Source organism: Mus pahari, chromosome 13 (genome assembly GCF_900095145.1).
Source record: "Mus pahari chromosome 13, PAHARI_EIJ_v1.1, whole genome shotgun sequence".
Lineage (NCBI taxonomy): Eukaryota > Metazoa > Chordata > Mammalia > Rodentia > Muridae > Mus > Mus pahari.
In genome coordinates, this window is record NC_034602.1 from 57,253,544 (window position 1) to 57,279,050 (window position 25,507).

At 41.6% G+C, this 25,507-nt stretch overlaps 1 protein-coding gene across 4 annotated transcripts in view; it reads left to right on the forward strand.

The window, feature by feature from the left end:
• The first annotated feature begins 3,581 nt into the window (after nt 1-3,581).
• Nucleotides 3,582-25,507, forward strand: part of Nsun7 (NOP2/Sun RNA methyltransferase family member 7) — a 34,733-nt gene continuing 12,807 nt past the window's right edge. For 2 of the 4 annotated variants that reach the window (XM_021210996.1, XM_021210998.1), the window contains exons 1-7: nt 3,582-4,004; nt 4,536-4,939; nt 7,577-7,635; nt 8,266-8,396; nt 18,652-18,804; nt 19,143-19,326; nt 20,809-21,019. In XM_021210996.1, coding sequence (XP_021066655.1) covers nt 4,624-4,939; nt 7,577-7,635; nt 8,266-8,396; nt 18,652-18,804; nt 19,143-19,326; nt 20,809-21,019 — 1,054 coding nt within the window. In that variant the 5' untranslated portion in view covers nt 3,582-4,004; nt 4,536-4,623. Of the gene's footprint in view, nt 4,005-4,535; nt 4,940-7,576; nt 7,636-8,265; nt 8,397-18,651; nt 18,805-19,142; nt 19,327-20,808; nt 21,020-25,507 lie in introns of those variants that run through there. The other 2 variants (XM_021210997.1, XM_021210995.2) reach the window with 2 other exon arrangements.

The window sequence follows — 25,507 nt, forward strand, 5'->3', positions numbered from 1 at the left end:
TCCTCCTCCTCCTCTTCTTCCTCCTCCTCCTCCTCTTCCTCCTCCTCTTGCTCCTCCTCCTCCTCTTCTCCTCCTTTTTCTCCTTCTCCTCCTCTTCCTTTTCCTTCCCCCTTCCCTCTTCTCTTCTCCTCCTCCCCTCCCCTTCCTTCTCTCCTTCTCCTCCCCTCCTCCTCTTCTTCCTCCTCCTCTTCTTTTGAGGGGAGGAGATCACAAAGATGGAAGGAAAGACCTAGGAGGAATAGGAAGTGAGTGTGGTTGCTGTGCATTATGTGAAATTCCCAAATAATAAAAATCTTATATTGGCAAAAAAACCCTATTTCAAGAATCAATAGTAAGCCGAGGCCCAGTGTTTAAGATGACCCATTTAAGCCCCTTGCATCTCATATTCCTCCTGCCTTCTGTAGCAAGCACCAGTGGAACTGGACATAGCTTTCTTTTTTTTAAATATTTTTAAACTTTATTTATTCTCTATGCGTGTGTGTTTTGCCTGTATGTATATCTGAATGAGGGTGTCAGACCCCCTGGAACTGGAGTTACAGATAGTTGAGAACTGTCATGTAGGTGCTGGGAATTGAACCTGGGTCTTCTGGAAGAGCAGCCAGTGCTCTTAACCACTAAGTCATCTCTCCAGCTCCTGAACATAGTTTTCTATGTCCACATTAAATTTAAATAAGTAATCAAATATTACATGGATAATTTATACTAGAACTCTCAGTCTACTTATTTTTTTTTAGAGTTTATTTATTTATTAAATGTAAGTACACTGTAGCTGTTTTCAGACACACCAGAAAGAGCATCTGATCTCATTACAGATAGTTGTGAGCTATCATGTGGTTGCTGGGATTTGAACTCAGGACCTCTGGAAGAACAGTCAGTGCTCTTAACCTCTGAGCCATCTCTCTAGCCCCCTAGTACTCTCAGTCAAATGTAAGGAATGTTAATATATAAATATTTCAAATATTCTACCTCCTGAGGGAAACCATTCTTTAGGTTCCTTTAACAGGCAGAAAGCCCTAGCTGTCTAATTCTGAATTCTGTATCATTTCCACCTTAACGTTCTGATCACGTTACAGAGTGTAATTTAGACCAAGACTACCTATTTTTATTACCCAACTTTCACAACAACTGAACGCATAGACTTATTGCTATAGTTACCTGTTTGTGCTGTACACTGAAATTTAATATGTTTTTCTGTAGCCTTCACTTCTAGTACAAGTCTACAATGTGGCCATAAGCCAGAAGAGCTAAGCAAGCAGGGTTATAATCACTTACACACATGATTAAAATAACTAGTAACCATGACTTTGCTAACACAGCTGCCTGCCTAAGTTCTCCTTAAGGAGTATGGCTTTTCTTTTTTTCTTTTCTTTTTTTTTTTTTTTGAAAAAGGTTTCACATATGGAACCATTATGATTTAATTTTTTTTTTTTTGGAGTATGGCTTTTCTTAATTAATGTCATTTTCAGTACAGCCAAGTGCCACACATTGAACTACTATATAAAAAGAAGTTCCTCAAACTGTAGTCTGAAAGACAATACTTAAAAGTTTATAGCTATCTAGCATCTCATATCCCCTGCAGATTAGAATGTACCACTGTGTGGTAGATAAACAGTAAAACTTATCATGACCTCCAAGTAAACTTCCGTATTTGTAAAAAGCTCTGTGACCATAGCATTTTTGCTCAGCATCTTAGAAAAAGAGAGATGTGTAATAAAAATGAAGATAAAGATCTAGCAGAACCGTTTTAGAGTGTGTGTTTTGTATCTGGAAAGAATAGAGAAGGTCAATCAATATAGATATGTACAGAGATATCAATAATGAAAAAATGGAAGGTGCCAAGATCTGAGTTCCCCAACTGTCGTGTCGTGACGGCCAGTCCCTGGTCCTGTCTCTGTTTGTTTTCTGCTTTCAGTGCTGAACACAATGGCAAACAGAAAGTAAGATTTAATAAACACTTGTTCAAATCAGGGAAAGGGTTTGCATATAACAGGAAAACACTTTTCTGTCATTATGAATCCCCCCCCCTCACCCCCTTCACTTACAGGAATTCCCTTGAGTTTTAGTTGGATGCATTTCCCAGCCTTTGTTATTAAGCATGCTCTGTGACTAATTCTGGAGTGGAAACCAAGCAAAGTGATGTGTGCATCTTTCCAGCCCTGTCCTTGGAAGGCATTGGCATGCCGTCTTCCTCCCCCTTCTCCCCTTTATCACTGCCTGCAAGTGGACTCGGGATGAGCCCTCTTACACCAACTTGACAATGATATATTCCTTGGGTGAAACCCCTAGGAGGAGCCTGGGTCCCAGAGAACTTTGTGTAGGAGAGTCAGACCAACAAGATGAGGATGGAGACGGGAGTGGGGTTGGGGGAGGGGATGGTGATGGGATGAAGACGGGGGATGAGGATGATTAAAACAGGGTCTCACTATGTAATCTGGGTTGGCTTTGAACTCCCTATACAGACCAGGCTGGGCACATGGAGATCTGTCTGCCTCTGCCTCCTAAGTACTGAGATTAAAGGCCAGTACCACCAAGCCAGTGCCAACAGGGTCTTGAGTGTCAACTTTCCATTGGGATTAAGTCCACTGTTATTTTGTATCTCTGGCTCAGCAACTAAATTTACATTCCGATAGAGGCAAAAGTCCAAAAAGGCCTAGTTTCAAGGATTTTGTAGGAGTTTACCAGGTAGACAAAAAGAAGAGACTTTTCAAGGTAAAGAGAATCCTCACGGGAGTGCAGGCTTCTGAGGTTGAGTCCTAGAGAGGTTGAGGCAGAAAAATCAAGATCTGAGTTTGGGGTTGAGGGAGTGGGGGGGGGTGAGGGGGGGAGCAGAGGAGAGGAAGGGGAGGCCAGAGGTGGAGGGAAGAAAGGGAAACCACACACACACACACACACACACACACACACACACACACACACGAGTGTGTTTAAAGATCCCAAGCAATTAAAGCAACAGGGGCCACCTACCAGAAGACCTTGCCTTTCTCCAAGATTTACTGAGTTGGTAAGATACTGCTAGCAGATGCAGGAGTCTTCCATGCCATGGCCTTTGGGCTAATTGCACAGGGATTACAAGAGAGAAAGAATGAAAGAAAGAAAGAAAGAAAGAAAGAAAGAAAGAAAGAAAGAAAGAAATTACACGAGTAATAAATAAATAAAGGGATTACAAGAGTAATAAATAAATAAATAAATAAATAAGCGAAATCTTGAGTCTCATGCCTAGACTCAGAATCCCCGATGATGGGTCCGGCATCTGCATTTTAACGGGGCTTCAGGTGCCTGAGAGTTAAACCGCCAGAACTACACCACCTACTTCAAAATATCTCTAAGTGTTTAAAGAAGGAGACCAAGCCAGAGTGCTCAGGAACCCTGGCCTGTGAGCTTCCAAGAGGGACTGAACGACTGTCACCCGCACACAAGAGTACAAGAAACTGGTGAAGAGTCACTTCTACCAGATCCCACCGGGAAAGCCTGGCGCGGAGCCCTTCCCCCGCCCCCTCCCGTTGCCATGGAGATCCGGGCACCCTGCGGGACCCGCCCAAGCCTCCGGGAGACTTGGCCGAAATTTCCGTATCCAGGGTCCAGTGTGGACCCAGCTCCTTGCTCCTTGCTGCCATACCCACTAGAGCTGCCTCACGAACTCCGGGACGGTCACGAGAAGTGACCCCTCAGGGATCCAGAGCTCCGCCTTCTTTCAGGGACCCGGAGAGAGCCGAGGGCTCCGCCTGAGCAGTGTCCCGGAGCGCGAGGGCGAGCCCCGAGGAGGCGGCGTCTCCCTCAGGGACCCTGAACGTAGCTGGCGCGGGCGCCGAGCGCTTTCCCCCGCCCGAACCCGGCGGGTGGTGTGGCTGCACTTAAACCAAACGGCCTCCGCGGGCCGCGGCCTCCCGGGGCTCCCGAGGGCCTGTTACCTCCTCCATCGCCCCAAGTGCAGAGGCTGCCTCTTCTTCAGCCCCAGAGCCCCGGGAAACATCCCAACCCCAGAGAAGGGCGGATTCGCGGAGAAGGTGATAGGACCTTTGATGCCGGGATGCTAGGGGGACCTAGTGGGTCTGTCCTTAATGGGCTGTGACAAAGGGTTCTGCTGCTGGTGATGGTGGTGCTGGTGGTTGTGGTGGTGAGGTTCTCCAGCTGTCTTCCCCCCTTCCCCCGTGCAAGTTTTCGTTGCAGTTGGGAGTATGGGATGTTCCGATGGGCTAGTACATGCCAAGTCTCTAAATTCACAAGAAAGGGGACATCAAGCAGGGCGGTAGTGGTGAATGCCTTTAATCCAAGCACTTAGGAGGCAGAGGCAGGCAGATTTCTGAGTTCAAGGCCAGCCTGGGCTACAGAGTGAATTCCAGGACAGCCAGAGCTACACAGAGAAACCCTGTCTCAAAAAACAAAACAGAGAGAGAGAGAGAGAGAGAGAGAGAGAGAGAGAGAGAGNAGAGAGAGAGAGAGAGAGAGAGAGAGAGAGAGAGAGAGAGAGAGAGAGAGAATATTAAGAGAGGTGCTGTAGAAACAGAGATTTACCAAGATAACCTCTTTTTTCTCAGAGACGATGCTTAACACTACAAGGATAGTGATCTCTCTGGACCACCTGATTTGAACTTGAAGCTTGAGTTATTGACATCAGGGGCAAACATGCTGGACCCAACGAGTGAAAGGGACCCTTTTGACCAAGAAAACATGGAGGAGATCTCCCACCTCGCTTCCCTGGAGATGTCGGGGGATGTAGTCGCCAAGACAAACTCTACAACCGTCGTCCTAGAAAAACCCAGCTACCCAGACTTCGTGTACGTTAAGGCAGCGAACATTTTTCAGGGTATTCGGACCCAAAGGTCACCAGACAAAGTCATAATAAATTATGGAAGCGAACCCCTGCGGCCCTCCTCGACCCACACCGAGGATGAATCTTTTCAGCGCCTGTCCTATGAATTGGCTTTCAGCACCCTGAAGTGTGAGTAATAGCCGTCCTGAAGAGCAGCGCTGAAAGAAAGTAGCAAAGCCAGGCAAGGGTGGCTTATGCGCAGTTCAAGGTCAACCTGGGTCACAGAGTGAGATTCTGTTTCAGGAGGCAGGGGTGGGGTGGGGGTAGGATGGAGGGTGGGGGTGGGAATTGATGGAATACAGAATGCAGCCTAGCTCCTCAAACATGTGTGTATCTTTGGTCAGTCACAACAGTCTAAAAATGAAGGAGCCCTAAGTGGGGACTAGAGAATTCTACTGCACTTGTCCTTACTTAGATAGGCATAGTGTGGTCGTTAAAATGAACAGGAGCCGGCATGGTTGTATAGGCCTGTAATTCCAGCTGCTGAGCCTTGAGGATTTCGAGTTCCAAGCCAGGATAGGCTATAGAGCCAGGCCCTTCTCAAAAAGAAAAAGAAAAGAACAAACATCAAAGAAACCAGGGAAGAAGTCCATTAATGGAAGAGTGGGAATCTACCCTTTCATCATCCCCTCTCCCTCCATGTAGCTCCACCTTGTAGTTTATGTTCATGAGGTGTGACAGCGCCAAGGGAGACAGCGGAGAGACAGAAGAAGAAAAGTATAGTCTTTAAACAGTGAATACTATAACTAAGTCAACCCGATCAGGATTATTCAGTTCTTAGCCAATAGCTTTAATTTGGAGTGCCAAGTGTAAGCAGGATTCTCCTAATTTGCCTCCAAAGTGCCAGACTCAAATCTCCAGAGCTCCTTCATGGTAATTAACTGCCAACTCGCAAGGGTAAGGATAACTGTAGATAGGACATAACCAGATATTCCTACTCTGAGCAGAGCTGTCAAAGTGTGTGTGTGTGTGTGTGTGTGTGTGTGTGTGTGTGTGTAAAATCTTTGTAGATTTATTTATCTTTATTTTTGTCTATATGGGTGTCAAGTTTCCTTCACCTGCCCAAAACGTAGAATACATAGAATAAAGTATAGCTGTTATTTAAATCGCTATTTCAGAGTAAGAATGCTATATAACTTTAGATATCTAAAGCTAGTGCTTCCTGCATGATACGAAAGGCTGCCAGAGGTGAAGGGGTGACTGTTTCTGCAGAGCCCTGAAGAACAAGTGTAACACTGGCAACATCATGCACTGCTTTCCTGCATTCGGCCCTGCAATTTTGCAGTGACTCCGGTGGGCAATGTTTTAGAGCCCACACACACCTTCCGCGTCAGAAGTCTGTCACGCTTATAGAAATTATAGTTTCTGTGACAAAAACCGAGATTATTTTCCCTTATAAATGAAATGAGAATATTACTTTGTCTCCAAAGCTGGCAGCTTAAATATGTATAATGTTTTCCCAAAGATTTTTTTTTAAGATTTATTTATTATTATATCTAAGTACACTGTAGCTGTCTTCAGACACACCAGAAGGGGGCTTCAGATCTCATGATAGATGGTTGTGAGCCACCATGTGGTTGCTGGGATTTGAACTCAGGACCTTTCGGAAGAGCAGTTGGGGCTCTTAACCACTGAGCCATCTCTCCAACCCCCTTCCCCCTGCAAAGATTTCCTATGAGAATTATAGTCTCCACTTCAAAATTTGTCTTCTTTTGGTTTTCTCATTTCCCAAATAAAGATTGAAACCCACTGTCTACAATATCACTAAGTTTTGTTTCTCATGAATGGTGAATGGATTAAGGCTAGGGCTTACTTCCTGTTTGCCGTACTAAAACATACATGATGTTTATAGTTTAAGTGTATCATAAAATCCTCACAAACCTAGGGGAGGGTCAGAAATATGTTTACCAGTTTCCACGCAGTGCCTATGGAGTTGTTTCTCTGCCCTTTGCTGTGTGGACTACTGTCCTTACACAGATCCTTATGTGGCAACGCCTGTCATTTAGGTCTTAGATTAAGTATCTCATCTATGCCTTGATTAGTACCAGATAAAATTATGCCTAATGAAAGAAGTGCAAAAGAATAGAGGAAGAGAAACACTTCCCATCACAAGGCTAGCAAAAACCTTGGTAAGCAACACCAGCAGGAACGTTCAGATAAAGCAGCCTCTCTCACAAGCAGAACAAAATGTTAACACTTGATAATTTATACAACATGTCAGCAATACTTAAAACTGAAAAGAGAAAGATCATTTAGCATTTCAAATATTTTTATGTACATGGTTGCGTATGTAATGCTATCGGAGGCCAGAAGAGGGCACAAAATTCCCTTGGAAGTGGAGTTACAGCTAATTCTGAGCCACACAATTTGGGTCCTGGGAATCGAACCAGGATCCTCTGGAAGAGCAGTCAGTGCTCTTAACTGCCCAGCCACCTTTCCAGAGCACCTGTTTAATATTATTAGTTATATCTTCTTTAATGTCTTTCAAAGGTCATAAATTAAAGGTTAGAATTCCTTTACGACTACTTATTCAGATAGTGTTTTGAATCTATGTAGAACCTGAACTGTAAGAATGCAGGCTTCATAAAGATTATAACTGTCTCATCTTGCTGTTACAATTATGATTTATTAGCAGTTTATACAATTAGGAGGTGTATATTAGATATGAAAGTAATTTTACAACATTACTTAGAAAGCGTATGTAATGTAAAGTCTGTCTTTTCAGATTTGATATTTTGGGTAGCAGGCTTTTCCCTTGTCTTTCAGATCAAGATATTTTGGAAAGTATATTAATAGATAGCTATATCTTCTCAAGTACCACAATCGTAAGTAAACAACTTTTAGAATCAGTTGGCCTCATTATGTTGAGAAAGTACACAAACCCCCTCAGATCTAAATAATAGTTTGCATTATGTTGAGACTTCTTTAAATCTACGTTCTTTTCTACTTCTTCTTTTTTTGTTTGTTTGTTTGTTTGTTTTTCGAGACAGGGTTTCTCTGTGTAGCCCTGGCTGTCCTGGAACTCTGTAGACCAGGCTGGCCTAGAGCTCAGAAATCCACCTGCCTCTGCCTCCTGAGTGCTGGGATTAAAGGCGTGCGCCACCACGCCCAGCTCTTTTCTACTTCTAAGACTTTCGTTTTGACCTTGGCTCTATCATTGTGACTCCTATACCTCAAATTGTCTTTTTTGAGGTTTTCCTCTCAAACTAGATATTTTTTTCTTTTGAAGACCTTCTCTATTTCTAAATTTAACCATAAGGTGTAAAAATGATCATGTTCTTATCCTATTATGAAAAATAACAGGATAAAATATTTCTATCACCCATATTCTCTCTCACACTTGGGAGGTCAATCCCAAGACTTCATTCATCCTAGGCAAGCACTGTACTGAGTTACACCTCAAGCCCTTGGGCAGCGCTTCTTCAGCTTTCTTCATGTGTGATTCCCCTTGGTAGGCGAATCAGTTGAACAGTCTTGTCATTGTGATGCTCTATGACTTCCAAGATAGAAAATTTCAGCCCCGTGTCCTTTCTGAGAATGAAGAGACCATACCAGAAGTTCAAGAAGTAGAGAACCTTCTATACAGGTAAAAAGAACATTCATGTGAAACCAACATCAGCATTTTGATTTATGAAATATTTATGTAATATAGTTTATAGATACCTATGTCTCAAAAATTTTTGGAAAAATATAAGTGTTTTGAGTTCCTTTGCAAACAGTCACAGATAGTTTAAATATCTAACTTTAAATCAATTTGTTGTAAGATGTTGAATTGCATGATCCAAGGTATGAACAAGTGGGAAATCATTACAAATGTCTCATAGTTTTAGTATATGTATAAACTAAATTTAATTTGAAATAGCTACTATTGTCTTCCTATTGGCAGCCTTAAAAAAAACTAACATATAACAAATGAGAAATTCTAACATTATCCAAGAATTCACTGTTCTGTCAAACTGAAAAAAAAAATCTGTTTAGTTAAGAACAAACTAATGTGTCTTAGTTTCTTCTTTATCCTAAATATCAACAGGAGACTGCCATGTGGCTAAGCGCTTATGTCAAAGGGCGGTTAGGAAAGATAACAGATTACTAGTGAAGTCACTGGACATATAGTAAGTGGTCAGTGCATGATAAACATTACTGTGTGTTAATGGCACTGGGTGTGATGTCTTGAAGGTGTCCCCGGAATTCAGATGTTGAAAATTTAATTCTCATGTGGCAGTGTTGGGATGTAGAGCCTAGTGAGGGGTGCTTTAATCATGAGGGCTTTGCGTATGTGTGTGTGTGTGTGTGTGTGTGTGTGTGTGTGTGTGTGTAGACGGGTGCAGTACCTGTGAAGGTTACCGGTCAGTTTCCGATGCCTTACTCAATGATTCTGTTCCCACTTAAGTTACAGGGTAGCTCACTGATCCGGTGAAGGTGGTTGGGCCAGCCAGCCCCAGCAATCCTCCTGCCTCTGCTTGCTGAGCATTAGAATTATAGGCAAGGGATGCTGCATCTGGCTTTTTTTTTTTTTTTTACATGAGTGCTGGGTGTTTGAACTTAGGTCCTCATGTCTGTACAGTATGTAATTTACCTACTCAGTCATCTTCCGGTCCCCATTCTTTCCCCCTTTGAAATGGGTTCTCATGTAGCCCCTGATTAGCTCGGAACTGGTCACATGGCTGAGAACAACTTTGAACTTTTGATTCTCCTGCTCCCATCTCCCAAATGCTGGGATTACAGGCTTGCACAGGCACCCCTGGAAAATGCAGTCATTGAAGGGTTTGTAGAAGCTGGAGTGCAGTTGAGTAGAAACGTGCTTTTCTAACATGTCCAAGGTCAGGAGCTCAATTCTCAGCACTAAAAAAAAAAAAACCCAAACAAACAAACAAACAAACAAAAAAGAAAAAAGAATAGGAAAGGAAAAAAGTTTCTGAATGAGTTTCTGCTTAGACTTGTCCTTCGTGCTTCAGCCTGACTTCCCAGCAGATTTTTTTTGTTGTTGTTGTTTTTCTTTTTCTTTTTCTTTTTCTTTTTCTTTTTCTTTTTCTTTTTCTTTTTTCTTTTTGGTTTTTCGAGACAGGGTTTCTCTGTGTAGCCCTGGCTGCCCTAGAACTCATTCTGTAGATCAGGCTGACCTCGAACTCAGAAATCCGCCTGCCTTTGCCTCCGAAGTGCTGGGATTAAAGTCATGCGCCACCACTGCCCGGCACTTCTGTTCTTTATAAATTACCTACTTTGGGATATTTTTGCTTTGGAGGCACAAAATAATATTCCAATAAACTGTTAGGTATAGGTTGAACTTTTTATTCAGTATTACTGCGTGCATCTGATGTGTGTGTGAGAGTGCAGAGGCTCATGTGCTACAGCGTGTGTGTGAATGCCAGAGTGCGTCTGCGGGTTGCTTCTCTTTTTCCACCATGGGATCTAAGGACCAAACTTTGCGGACTGAGCCATGTCGCTGGCCCAGCTATAGCCTTTGCTGTTATACTATTTGTTGTTATGTTATATTAACTATTGAACTTTAGCACCAGAGTGTAGCAACAACAGTCTTGTAGAAAGAACAGTCTGTAAGAGTTGTCAGTATACCTAATTTTATACTTAGCAAAAATTTAAGTCGCTTCAGTTAAATTATTAAATGTCAAGACCAGAAGATTCTGGTAATAGAATAATAATAATTGTTGCTGTTTTGAATGCTTGTCTCATTTGCTGCTCTAAGAAGTGACCTTATTACATAAGGTCTTTACATAGTGACCTTATTAGTTGGTTACTATAAAGGGACCTATATAGTCCCTTTATGTAGTAATGCCTATGTCCATCATAACCATGAGATGTGGGATGGAGAAGAGAAAGCAATTATCTGTATGTCCTCTTTGTACTATGTGTACTATGTGCCAGCTTCCTTTTCCTGGTTTCTGTCTTTTGCTTTTGGTTTTATAAAACCACCTCACTGTCTGTATCTGTTTTTGAGCCAGCTGCTTTCCAGGTGCACATAGAGAACAGGTTCAGAGGCCGATGCAGCAGCATGCTATGGGGTAGCCTTAACTTTGTCTTCTTGTGTTTCGCTGGGTCTCTCTTCAGGCATTAAGAAATTCTCATGGGGGCTGGAGAGATGATGGCTCAGTGGGTAAGAGCCCTGACTGTTTTATTCCAGAAGGTCCTGAGTTCAATTCCCAGCAACCACATGGTGGCTCACAACCATCTGTAATGGGGTCTGATGCCCTCTTCTGTTGTGTCTGAAGACAGCTACAGTGTACTGGCATACATAAAATAAATAAATAAATCTTTAAAAAAGAAATTCTCATGGCCATCACAACATAGTCTCAGACTGGCTGATGGGAGCTCAGGTTTGCTGAGTTAGCCAGGAAAGCCACAGCACTCCAAGAAAGACCAGTGTGTGATCCCATCAGCGACAGACTAGGTGACAACACTAGCCAAAGCCTGGCGCATGAAGCCAGAGATCAGAAGGTATTACTGCTTAATTAAGAACTTCTGAATCCCATGTTCCCTTTCCTCACAATATACTGCACCCTCCTTACAATATACTTCACCCTCCTTTGGACCATAACACGGATCTGGCTGCATTGCTACTGATATACCCACCACCCCTACCCTAGGTTTACGTAAAACCAGGTCTAGTGGTCCATGCCTGTAATCCTGGTACATGCGTGGGAAACTGAGACAGAAGGATTGTATGTGCCAGGCCAGTATGGGCTACACAGTGAGGCCCTGTTCTTTAAAAACCTTCATAAAATGCAAACCTTATTTGAAATTAGTTAGTCACATTCATGTTTGTTATTATGCACAACTCAACAATATACTATGTAAGAAATGTCTGCATTTAATTATCGAGTTGCAGAGAATAGCAGAGCAATATAGGAAAAATATATGTATGAAGATGAAGGCATATGGGGGGCTGGAGGGATGGCTCAGTGTTAAAAACTCTCACTCTGCTCTTACAGAGGACCTGAATCCGGTTCCCAGCACCTGCTTAGATAGCTCAGAGGATCTGGTGTCATCTTCGGACCTCTGCCAGGTTACACTCATGCGTACAATGCCCCCTTCTCAGATACACATACAAATAATGAAAAAAAAAATTTAAATCGTTTTAAAAGATACAATTACACTTTTTTTTTTTTTTTGGTAATGATCTGTATGGTTGAAGTTGGTTTCAAACTCCTAAGCTCAGGTGACCCTCCTGCCTCAGTCAGCAGGTGCTACCATGCCAAGCAAAACCAAAGTCGTTTAACTAAGGCTCTTAGCTTTCGAGAGGCTGTACCAGTTAGCCTGAGCACGAATGGAGAATGTTCTGATAGAGGGAGGTGCTCCCACGAGGCCTCTGGGCTCTTACCCCTTTCCTACTGCTTCGCTCTTAGTTACTGTTTCATTCCCTCATTCTTTAACGTTCTGCCTTCTACTCCACTTCCCTAGCCCATGCTGGGAAAGTCCTGTTGACCCTCGTGCCTGCATGTTTATGGTACAGTTGTGTGGCTGTTTCTTTTCTTTTCTATTCTTTTCTTTTCTATTTTTAAAAATATTTATTTATTTGTATTATGTATGTGAGTACACTGTAGCTGTCTAGATGGTTGTGAGCCTTCATATGGTTGTTGGGGGTTGAATTTTTAGGACCTCTGCTAATTCTGGTCTGCTCGCTGAGTCCCTGCTTGCTCTGGCCCAAAGATTTATTGATTATTATACACAAGGACACTGTGGCTGTCTTCAGACACACCAGAAGAGCGTGTCAGATCTCACTAGGGGTGGTCGTGAGCCACCACGTGGTTGTGCTCATTTCTTTTCTTAGACTAACTCATTAGCTCTAAATTCCTGTCAGAGGATTTCCCAACTGTTCAACCTCAAGTCTTCCATGTTACAATGAAGGCACTACCATCTACCTACATACTTAGTTTAAGGCCCCCTCCCCTCCCCTCGGCTATACTCAGTGATGGCTAACACATCAAGTCCTCAAGTCCGATGGCTCCGATTCCAAAACACATGCTGAATCTCTTCATTCATTTGCAGTTTTACTACCGCTATCCAAAGCCATGCGCTACGAATTAGACTCTCCATTGGATTCCCTGGTTAATTCTTCCTTCTCCATGATCTGGTCCACAGGGCAAGTAAAGTGAAGTTTGCTTATTTTTGAGGCAAGGCCTCTTGTCTCCCAGGCTAGCCTTGAACTTGTTGTGTAGCTGAGTCTGGCCTTGAACTCATGATTGCTTTGCCTCCCACCTCTCTCTCAGTTGTTGAGATTACAGCTGTGTAAAACCCTGATTGATAAGAGTGATATATTTTAGCTGGGCGGTGGTGGCGCGAGCCTTTAATCCCAGCACTCGGGAAGCAGAGGCAGGCGGATTTCTGAGTTCGAGGCCAGCCTGGTCTACAAAGTGAGTTCCAGGACAGCCAGGGCTATACAGAGAAACCCTGTCTCGAAAAAAAAAAAAAGTGATATATTTTAAGATGTAACTCTGCTGTCAAAATAGAATATCATGGATATTTAGAAAATGTGTGGAATAAACGAGGAAAGGGTTCTAGCTGTTATACAAGAAACAACATAGATATCTGATCCCCGAGAGGACAAAAATGAGTAAGCTGAGCCTTAAAACAATCTTGGCCTTATGCCTAGAGGGACTTTCCAACTTGTGATAGAGGAAGTGGAAAACAGGCATCTCCCTGAGTTAAGAAAGCAGAGATCAGTTTTAAAGGCCGTAGTGACTTGTTTTTTCTTTATTCTAAGTGGTAATGCATATTAAATGATTTGTAAATATTAAGCTAACTATGCAGGCAAATTACGTTTGCTCCGATATGTTCTTTTTCTTATTTTCTCATTACCCATTATGCCCCCAAAGTGTGTTATTTGCCAGAACATCCCTTAAACCATCCTTTAAAATGAGTTTTTCCCTCATGCTCTTTTTCCTGGCCCTTCTTTGGAATGAATCTCTTTGACCAGTTAACCTTTCTAGTGAAGAATCTGAAACAGGTTGTCTGTATAGGATTTTATGATTTTTCCAGTGGGAGGTTATCTCTAAGCATCAAGAAATTGTTCATTTTGGAACTGGGGAAGACATTGGCTTAGAAGCCAAATACATTGGAGTCAGAGGCTAATCACAGGGTATCTAAGGGAACAGGATTTTATCAGGCTGACAGCTACATTTCTTGTCTCTACAATCTGCTTGCTTATCACCCCCAATGAACTTCTTGTATAATCAGACCAGTAGATGCTATTAACCACTGCTGTTGCTGACGTGGACACCAGTAGGCCAGCCTTGGGAACCTTTTCCAGGAAACCAGCAGAAGCTGCATCATGAGATATCTTGTAGAAGGGGCCTCCACTGACACGTGCCCCAGGACTGCCCTCAACACCCCAACATGGAACCTAAGACATCTGGAAAGATGCACAACTTTCAAAGGGTGCTCTGACCACCACACTGTAGCATGCCTGGCTGGATCGCAGCAATGACTGTTGAGTAGAGAACACCTCAACTGTCACAGCTCCTGGAAGAGGCCACCAATTCCATGAGTGAAGTTAACATGAATGTGGTTCTGAGCCTATCCAAGGTCAAAGGTGGTAGAAAATCCACTATCTCCCCACCTATTCAATATAGTACTTGAAGTCCTAGCCAGAGTAATTAGACAACAAAAGGAGATCGAAGGACTACAAATTGGTAAGGAAGAAGTCAAAATGTCACTATTTGCAGATGATATGATAGTACATATAAATGACCCCAAAAATTTTACCAGAGAACTCCTAAACCTGATAAACAACTTCAGTGCAGTAGCTGGATATAAAATTAACTCAAACAAATCAGTGGCCTTTCTCTACCCAAAAGTTAAACAGGCTGAGAAAGAAATTAGGGAAACAACACCCTTCACAACAGTCACAAATAATATAAAATATCTTGGTGGGACTCTAACTAAGGAAGTGAAAGATCTGCATGATAAGAACTTCAAGTCTCTGAAGAAAGAAATCGAAGAAGATCTCAGAAGATGGAAAGATCTCTCATGCTCATGGATTGGCAGGGTTAATATAGTCAAAATGGCTATCTTGCCGAAAGAAATCTACAGATTCAATGCAATCCCTATCAAAATTCCAACTCAATTTTTCAACCAATTAGAAAGGGCAATTTGCAAATTCATCTGGAATAACAAAAAGCCTAGGATAGCAAAAACTTTTCTCAACAATAAAAGAACCTCTGGTGGAATCACCATCCTTGACCTCAAACTGTACTACAGAGCAATTGTGATAAAAACTGCATGGTACTGGTACAGTGACAGACAGGTAGATCAGTGGAACAGAATTGAAGACCCAGAAATGAATCCACACACCTGTGGTTACTTGATCTTTGACAAAGGTGCTAAAACCATCCAGTGGAAAGAAGACAGCATCTTCAACAAATGGTGCTGGCTCAACTGGTGGTTAGCATGTAGAAGAATGCGAATTGATCCATTCTTATCTCCTTGTACTAAGGTCAAGTCTAAGTGGATCAAGGAACTCCACATAAACCCAGAGACACCGAAACTTATAGAGGAGAAAGTAGGGAAGAGCCTCGAAGATATGGGCNCAGGGGAAAGATTCCTGAACAGAACAGCAATGGCTTGTGCTGTAAGATCAAGAATCAACAAATGGGACCTCATAAAATTGCAAAGCTTCTTTCTGTAAGGCAAAGGACACTGTCAATAAGACCAAGAGGCAACCAACAGATTGGGAAAAGATCTTTACCAGTCCAAATCCAATAGAGGGCTAATATCCAATATATATAAAGAACTCAAGAAGTTGGACTCCAGAAAACCAAACAACCCTATTAAAAAATGGGGTACAGAGCTAAACAAAGAGTTCTCAACTGAGGAATACTGAGTGGCCCCCTTCCACTCTTCCCTTGTCTTAGCTGGAACTGAACTCCTAGGAAATGTTTCTTGATTCCCATAGCAAGGGCCTTTTATTACACCATAAAATTTCGTTACACAATGAAATATGCTTTTACTTGATATTAGTACTTAGGACATTTCAAAGGGTTCTTTGTTTGTCCCCTGCTAGACTCTGAATTTTGTATGAATTCCTGGTCCATTCATTGTTTTCTGGAACTTAGACCAATGCCTGCATTATATACTAAGAAAACAAGTGTATCTGTTCAACAAATTCGTTACTATGTCTCTATGTTCAGGCATCCCTCTGTTTTCTGTTGCAACATCCTATCCTTAAGAACCTGTGATTTGTTGTCCCTTCTCTCTGGGGCTCTCTCCACCCTCTACTCAGTAAATGTGTCCCACCATTTCTGGTCTCCAGGAAATGTGTCCCGCCGTTTCTGGTCTCCAGGAAATGTGTCCCGCCGTTTCTGGTCTCCAGGTCTCTAGGGCACTGTGCTCTGTGCATGTGCGTCTCCTGTCTCCTCTCATGCTGTGTCTGGAGAACCCTTGCTCTCCATGTCTTCTCTTCTCTGTGGTCTGGATATTGCTGGATATTGCTGCCCTTTACTAATTAACTCAAGAAATCCCCTTGGGACAGATATCAATATATCTCTTCTTAGTACAATTATTATTTATGTATCTCATAGCAACCATCAGATTGCGCCGGGACTGTTTTCTCTGTCTTTTCAGTACCAAGCTGCCAATGACTTAAGGATCAGAATCCTTTTGGGGGGGCAGGGGGACCACAGGGTATCACTAAGTATTGACAGCTGGTTTGAAACTTGTCAGGTAGACCAAGACTGCTTCAAATTTGCAACACTCTTGTGTTTGCCTGTCTGCAGCTGTCATTACAAGCAGATGCCACTAGAGGCCCAAATTATCTTTTTAGTCATTATAGGTCCAGGTCTCATCACAGTACTTAGTTAATAGTGGTATAGGAATAAACATAATTATAATCTTCAGGGGCTGGAGAGATGGCTCAGTGGGTAAGAGCACTGACTGCTCTTCTGAAGGTCCTGAGTTCAAATCCCAGCAACCACATGGTGGCTCACAACCACCCATGAGATCTGGTGCCCTCTTCTGGTGCATCTAAAAACAACTACAGTGTATTTAGAATAATAAATAAATCTTAAGAAAAAATTATAATCTCTTGACTAGCCTGACTGTAATTTTCATAAGTATCTTTGCAACATTCTTGTTCATTAGCTACTAATTACTTACTTGCGTAGCTTAGAAAAGTTCCATATCTAAAGGCATGCTTCCAGCATTTGGTGGAAAGTTTGAACTCAGGTAATTTGATGCAGAGACTGGGCAGAGGAGAAAGATGGGGAGTGGGAGAGGAAGGGAGGGGGGAAGAAGGAGGGGAAGAAGAGAACAAGAGAAGAGAGAGAGGGATAAGATCATGCATATTAGGGGCTTGCAAAGAGTCGTATGTGTGACTAAGGATAGATTTATGGGAGGGAGCGGTGGGATTCTGGCATGAAGAGTTGGTGGTTGAGGCTAAATTACTGTATCCCAATACATCGTAATAAAGCTTACAGATTCTGTTCTATGGCTAATAGAATTCACTTAAGATTTAAGCTTTAGAAAGATATAGCGCTTAGAAAGGAATCTCTGACTGTGTGTATGAAAGGAAGCTGGTACAGGTAAATGAGACTGTTGGGCAGCTATAATAGCAGAAGTCAATTGGATAACGCACTCAACAACATTTATTATGGCAACCTTGACCTAAGTTAGAATTTGGAAACAATCTTTTTAGCAAAAACATTTTGTTATCAAGTATATACATATGTGTCCTATAGATAAGTGATATCTTTGTATGTTCTTTGGTGTGCATTAATATACTATCATTTTTAAGTGTCTCCTGCTATGATTCTATAACATTTAGATATAAAATTAGATACCACCAATTTATTTATAGCTCTAATAAGTGCACTGTTTGCCAAGTCCCCCCTCCTCAGGCGTTCCTGAGGAACCTACTAATTAAGGGTTTTATGTTGGTAAGTGGCTATGAAGTTTAGCCTAGGGAATCTGTTTTGAATAGCATAAGGAAAAGAAAGCAGCGTCCAGCACTTGGTGCTGAAAGGATAACCGGGTAACTCATTTATCAAGTTCTGTGCCCCGTTCTTTTGTTTGTTTGTTTGTTTTGTTTTATTCTGTTTTTAATTCACATCAAGCAAACCTCAGAGTGCACTTGGCCTTTTGTGACATCTGTTTCTTTCTCCTCCCGCCTTCATTTCAGTTATATTCCTACTGGGAACATTCTAAAAGACACACACACACACACACACACACACACACACACACAAATCCTGTTTGCACTCATTATACTGTATTCGGTCTTCACAGTGATACTAACATTTTTCTTTCCTCTTGTTTGGGATTTCGAGACATGGGATATTCAGAACTAAGCAGGATTTGATAGAGATTAATGGATTCTTTCAAGTATTATCAACATTATACTTTTGCCATCTTAACATTGTTAACCAGACTATAATCTCTCCCTGCTATGTGCTAGTCCTGGGCTGTTCTGGTTGGTATACGCACATTGACACTAAGGTAAGTTGGCTGCCTTTACAGATGGAGAAACTGAGGCCAAGAGAGGGAGCAAGTGACATTCTCAAGGTTACACATCTGGTGAGTGACAGACCCTGCACCCAGTTTGTTTCATCTGGCTCAAAATTCTACACTCATCCCACAAATGGTTTTCTCTAACTATTGATGTTGTGGATGAATATGTGAGGGCCATATAACTATCTAGAGGCAGAAAAAAAAAACCAGAAGATCAGGACTATAGGATTTCTATTTTTGAATATTACAAATTTTTATTTTAGGCTTCAAAAGTTTGAAATGGAATGGCACACAAGTTTGTTAAAATTCTAAATGTGAGTTTTTAAAAATGCTTCAAATGAAGAGTTGATAATCTTGTTTCAAGTTCACGGGTTTTCTATCTCTAGCTTTAAGACAAAATTGGCTGCAGCGTTGGCGAGATGTCGAATCAAACATGATGCCCTCTCAATTTACCATATTCTGCCAGAGACAGTTAGGAAACAGGAACAAAGGGCCTCAACTTTGCCTCTTTATGCTTGGATAAATACTAGTAAAATAAGGTATGCATTTTAATTCAGTTCTTCATTCATATTTCAAAACCCCATTCTTTTAAGATAATGTAAAAAAAAAAAAAAGAAAAATTACCTTTCTAAGGGTGGAGGCCACATTTAGGGAAATGATTAAAGTCATAGTTTAAGTTTAGCTCTCACTGCCATTTACTACATTGTTGATAAAATTATACTAACAGGCTAACATTTTCTGTGTCTAATTATCTTTTAGCTGAGCTAGAACTGTTTTATCAGGTGCATTGTGCACAGTGATGCATTGTAGCAATAACATGTATTAATGTTAAATACATTTGAGTGCACCCTATTTGTAATTATGTTTATATTTATAGCCTTGAAGAAGTCTATAGTAATTTGAGGAGGAAAGGTTACACTAAAGTCAAGTCTATAACGACTGTCAATGAGAAAGTCTATGCAGTAGACCAGCACTGCTACAACGTCTTAATTTTTCCAGCTCATCTCAAAACAGACCTTTTAAACGTAGATCTTATAAAAGACTATAAACTTATTTTCCAGGTAAACTACTATTTATTTTCATTGTGAAGCTGAATAACCCTGTTTGCCCAAAGAATCCTTACACCTGAAAATGAAACCTCAGGGGGATTTAAAAGCCTGAGGGTCGAGGGTCTGTCCCCTCGAATCAAGTGAGTCCCTCTTCCGCCACCGTTTTCATTACGATCAGGTCTCCAGGTCCCATGTAAGTCGTAAGGAATACATACATTCTCAGGCAGTGGAGATGGTGCCCAGGTTTGATCCCCTACACTCACATGGCAGGTCACAACTACCTGTGACTCCAGTCCCAGAGGATCCAGAACCCTCTTCTCATCCCATGGGCACGAGGCATACCCGTGGTTCACTTCCTCCTGTACATGCAAGCCAAACACTCGAACACAAAATAAATCTGGAATACAATTAAAATAGTGTATTCTCTTCCTCATATTCATAAATATGAGGAAGATTTTAGTAGCCACCTTTAAAAGGCTGTGATTTTTTTTTCCTACTAAGAGAAGATCCAAGAGAAGCTACAATAAGACTTTCTCCTTCCTTCTTTTCTTCCTTCCTTCCTTCCTTCCTTCCTTCCTTCCTTCCTTCCTTCCTTCCTTCCATTTCTGGGAAGATATAGCACCAGTGCTCCTAGAACAAACAGTGTGTAATGCTTTCTCATGCTTTCCCTGTTAGAGCACTACAACTTTGATTTGTAAGAGGTGTATTATGCGTTACCAATACAGGAAGGTAGATTGACGTAGCACCTGAGGTTTAGCCCTTTCCCCGAACCTACTCTTTGGCTTTCTTGAGACAGGATCCTGGAACTCTTCACTTTGCTCACATTAGCCTCAGACTCACAGCAGTCCTCCAGCCCCAGCCTTCCATACCATATCCTTGGGTAGAATATCATATCCTTTCTGCCCAGTGTGATCCAGCAGCAATTTAAATGGCGGTGTAGTTGGGAATTAAAAATGGTAGGAATGGGTGAATGGGATTTCATGAAGGGCTAAGTATGGAAGCTCAGGGACTGGAGAGATGGTTTGTGGGAAAGAAAACACTCACATGAGGCTTCTCACTACTGTCTGTAACTCCAACTCCAGAGGACCTGACGCCACCTTCTGGCCACTATGGGCACTGCATTCATGTGCACAAATCCCCACACAGACACCTGTACACACATATAACTAAAAAAACGTTCACAACACAGAAGAACAGAATGCAAGCCATAGTAATCTATAAGTTACACTTTGAGATTTTAGGATTGGCCTGTTGCTATCCGGAGACTAAACCGTAGACGTAATTGGGGTAAAATGAGAAAGCCTTTTGTTTTAAACACGTTTGTCAGTTATTCTTGTTGCCTTCCATGTAGACATATATTAACATTTTTTACTAAAATGGATCAGGTACCTTTTTAGGTTTTCCACCAAGGGCTGGTTTTCAATTAAAGTAGAAATAAGTCAGCTTATTTTTCTGTTACACACTTTCAAACTGTAATTATACTATTGTCTATAGGACAAATCTCGAAGTCTTGCCGTCCACTCTGTGAAAGCTTTGATGAACATTGATGATGATGTCCTTATGGTCAACATGGGTTCGTGGTACACAGTTGCCCATATGTCCACCTTAACAAGTGGTCACACTTCCAAAATATTTGCATGTGGAATACAACCAGGAGAGAAGGATTTTGATGCGAGGAAACTTTTTGCAAGAATGGGATGTCAAAGTATGCACCAATGATTATTTGATGATTCGCATTCTGTAAGAATTTAGAAATGTTAAACGTGTTTGCATTTACTAATTCTTTGTAATATAAACCATATGGGAACCATCCTTCTAAAACCCTCACAGATCTGCATCATGTTTAATATTAGTTTAATAGCTCTAGGTTAATGTAACCGACACCTTGGTACTTCATAATTGAGTTTGATTTTATCCCAGACAGAGTAACATCTGACTCAAGTCTCATCATTGATATTAGCACAGATGCTTACTTGACAAAAAGAACAGGAGAGGATAGAGAGGAAGTCTGTTATGCTCATGAATCATTTTTAAGTTCTCATTGGGTCAGGAAAAGAGAAAAATCACATTTTACTAGAGGTTTAGTGAGGCTGAAAAAAAATCAACAAAATTGTTGACAGAGTCACAAAGCCAGAAAGACAAAAGGTAAATAATTTGTAGGCTTGACCAGGGAAGGCAGCCTGGAAATCTGGCGTTTTATTTGGAACACAGAACTGTACCCTGTACCAGTTCTTGACTCTCAGGCGAGAGTCAACAGTAGAACCCCAAATTTCATCCATCTTAATTTCTTCTGTTCTTTTCTTTTAAAAAATTAATTATTTAATGCATATGAGTATATTGTAGCTGTCTTCAGACACACCAGAATATGGCATCGGATCCTATTACAGATGGTCATGAGCCACCATGTGGTTGCCGGGAATTGAACTCAGTACCTCTGGAAGAGTAGTCAGTGCTCTTAACCACTGAGCCATCCCTCCAGCCTCTATCTTAATTTCTTTTTCTTTCTTTCTTTTTTTTTTTTTGAAAAAAAATTTTTTTTAAAGATTTATTTATTTATTATATGTAAGTACACTGTAGCCATCTTCAGACACTCCAGAAGAGGGCGTCAGATCTTGTTACGGATGGTTATGAGCCACCATGTGGTTGCTGGGATTTGAACTCCGGACCTTCAGAAGAGCAGTCGGGTGCTCTTACCCACTGAACCATCTCACCAGCCCTCTTTTTTTTTTTTTTTTTGGTTTTTCGAGACAGGGTTTCTCTGTATAGCACTGGCTGTCCTGGAACTCACTCTGTAGACCAGGCTGGCCTCGAACTCAGAAATCCACCTGCCTCTCACTCCCGAGTGCTGGGATTAAAGGCGTGTGCCACCTCGCCCAGCTCTATCTTAATTTCTAATTGAATTAAGGTGACCAAGGATGTATGGTCTTAGACAGGTCCATACCACCCACACTGTAAGCAGGGTTTATTCTCTCTGGGAAAAAAAAATAATTCTAACTTTCCAGTTCAATTATCTTCCAAATATTTCCAAATGCAACGTCTAGCACTCAGTTAAAAATAGGCAAAAAAAAAAAAAAAAAAAAAAAAAAAAAAAGAGGAAGGATATGACTTAACAACACTTAAACTGCAAAGAAAAGAGACCATCATTTTAGCCCTGAGCCTGAGAAATGGTACCTATGAATCAAAGACTAGCCAGGAATGAGACCTACCGAGAGTGGGGATACTGGATCTGTCAGCTGTGGACTCTAGCTAGGACTAATGGTTACGAGCTTGTATGCTAAGCAGGCTACATAAAATGAATTAATACTGCAGGCATCACAGCATAGCTGCTGGACAATGAAGACAAAGCTCAGCGTTCTGCAGCCAGGATTACCAGCAGTAACTGAAGAGGCCAATGGCAAGCTATAGCATGTGAACTATAATAGAAGCTGAAAGGATATTCTAGAAATACAAAACTGCAGTGTGTGCAAATAAATAGGCTGGGGGAGCCCAGTAAGGGGAGATGTGCATAGCATGTTTGACTCCCTGGCTTTGATTGCCATTACCAAATAAAAAGGGGAAAAAGAGAGAGAGAGGAAAAGAATGGAGAAGAATTTCAGGCTGAGAATGGATACACCCACACATAACATGCACAAACTCCTCACCATGTACGCACACATGAAAAAATAAATCTTAAGAAAGAGGGCCAAGCGTACCCAACCAGAACACACTGGAGATGAAAACAAGGGGGAGAAAGATTTACTTCATAAAACATTCGTCTAATATATCGTCTTAGTTTGAGTTTTATTGCCGTGAAGAGACACCGTAACTAAGATAACTTTTATAAAGACAGACATTGAATTGGGGCTGGCTTAAAGTTTCAGAGGTCTAGTCCATTATCATCATCATGGGAAGCCTGGCAGCATGCAGGCAAGCATGGTGCTGTAGAAGGAGCTGCGAGTTGTACATCTCGATCCAAAGGCAGCAGGAAGAGGCTCTTCTGCAGGCACCCAGGAGGGGACTGGAATTCCACACTGGGTACAATTTGAGCATAGAGACCTCAGGCCCATCCCCATAGCAACACAATTCGTCTAACAAGGCCACACTTCCTAATAGTGCCATGTCCCATGGACGAAGCTCTAGTGCACGAGTCTGTGTGGGCCAAACATATTCAAACCACCACATATGTAACGATCTACAACACTGGATGCCGTGTCCCTGTGGATAAGTAACCCAAAGGGGCAGGTAGAGTCTCAACAAGGCCTGCACATACAGTACTTCCATTAGGTCGGAGCAACCCTGAAGAATGCCAGGGAGTAGATGGTCTCTTTCGTAAACCATGCTGGAAAGAAAACTGATACTTCATTTCATGTGTACGTCTAGAACAGCATAGACTATGTTATGGGAGAAATACTTCATGACCTGGGGAAACAACTTGAGAAACATTGACCATAGAAGACTGATTAACTGGGCACCAGAAAAAAAGTAAAAGTTCTGCATAGTTATAAAATGACAAATTATATAAGAAGTATGTCAACTGATCTTTATCTATCATGTTTAGAAATTCTTTTGAATCAAAAATAAAAACCACATGCTTCGGGCTGGCAAGATGACACCTTGGGTAAAAAGACTTTGCTGTGCAAGTCTGATGATCTGAGTTTAGTCCCTGGAACCTTTACAAAGGTGGAAATAGAAGTTGTCTTCTGACCTCCACTGGCATATCATGACACACAAGCACGCGTGCATGCACACGCGCGCGCGCGCACACACACACACACTCACACACACACGCAGGCACACACACATACATTCATACACTTAAATGATGATGATGATGATAATGATAACAAAATCACATGCTTCAATAGGGAAAAATATAAGTGGCATAACTACATATTGCACAAAAAAGAGTATAACCAGGGGGCTGGAGAGATGGCTCAGTGGTTCTTCCAGAGTTCAATTCCCAGCAACCACATGGTGGCTCACAACCATCTGTAATGGGATCCGATGCCCTCTTCTGCTATGTCTGAAGACAGTGACAGTGTCTCACATACATGAAATAAATAAATAAATCTTAAAAAAAAAAAAAGAATATAACCAGAGCAAAACCCAAAATGCACACTAAAAGCAACAAACCTCAGTGGTAATCAGGGAATTGCAATTAGAATCACAACAGTGCAAATGCTCACCTACAGAATAATTAAAATAGAAAAGATGGGCAATTACCAATTGGAAATGTACCAACACTGCTCATGAAGCTGTGACTTTAGATAACCAGTTTGGAAAAAAAAAAAACATAGTTATTTATTAAAGTTGCATATAACCTGTAATCACACCCAATAGGTCTAGGTTGATCACATTCCCACCATACATAGTGCAAATATATGCACCCCAAATGGCACGCAGCAGTATTCATAGAAGCATTATCTATTTTCCAACAAAATACTGGAGGCCAAATAATTATAAAAAGTGGGCTGTTTAGATTACAGTCGTAGACGTTGAAGAGCACCAGCACCTGCTGGCTCTATGAGGCTTTCTGCCTACATCGCAGTACTGCAGAACTGTGAGACCACATACAAGAAGAGATCACATGGAGACTAGGAAGCCAGAGGCCAGAGAAAGCAAGTTATGGTGTCTTAAAAAAATCCACTCTCATGGGGTCTAAGTTGTTCAATAAGTCCCTCCTTAGTTTCCTCTGGGAGCAGTGTCCAAAATCATCTAATTATCTTCCATGAACTTTACCTAAAGCTCCCACCTGAGGACCAAGCTTCTAACATAGGAACTGGTTGGTGACAGACCACATCCAAACTCTAACATGTTACTTGCCATAGCCTCAAACTAGAAACAACATCCATATCCATCTATAACGGGATTTAATACAGCATGAACTATTATCATACCTAACAACACGAGTGACTCTTACAGACATAACATTTCATCTTCTAAGTAATCTGGAATAGATTTCTAAGACAAGTAAAGTGTTAGTGAGGCTTAGAGGAGCAATATTAATAATAGGAACTACCTAAAAATCTAAATGATTTGTTCAACAAATATTTACTGATGTATGTGATGCATATCTCTCTGCCTATCACTGTCTTAGACATCATGACATTAATTTTGTTTCATTTTGTGAATACAGCAGTGAAACTTACAGTATAAGAAGGATAAATATTTAAAAATACACACACACACACACACACACACACACACACACACA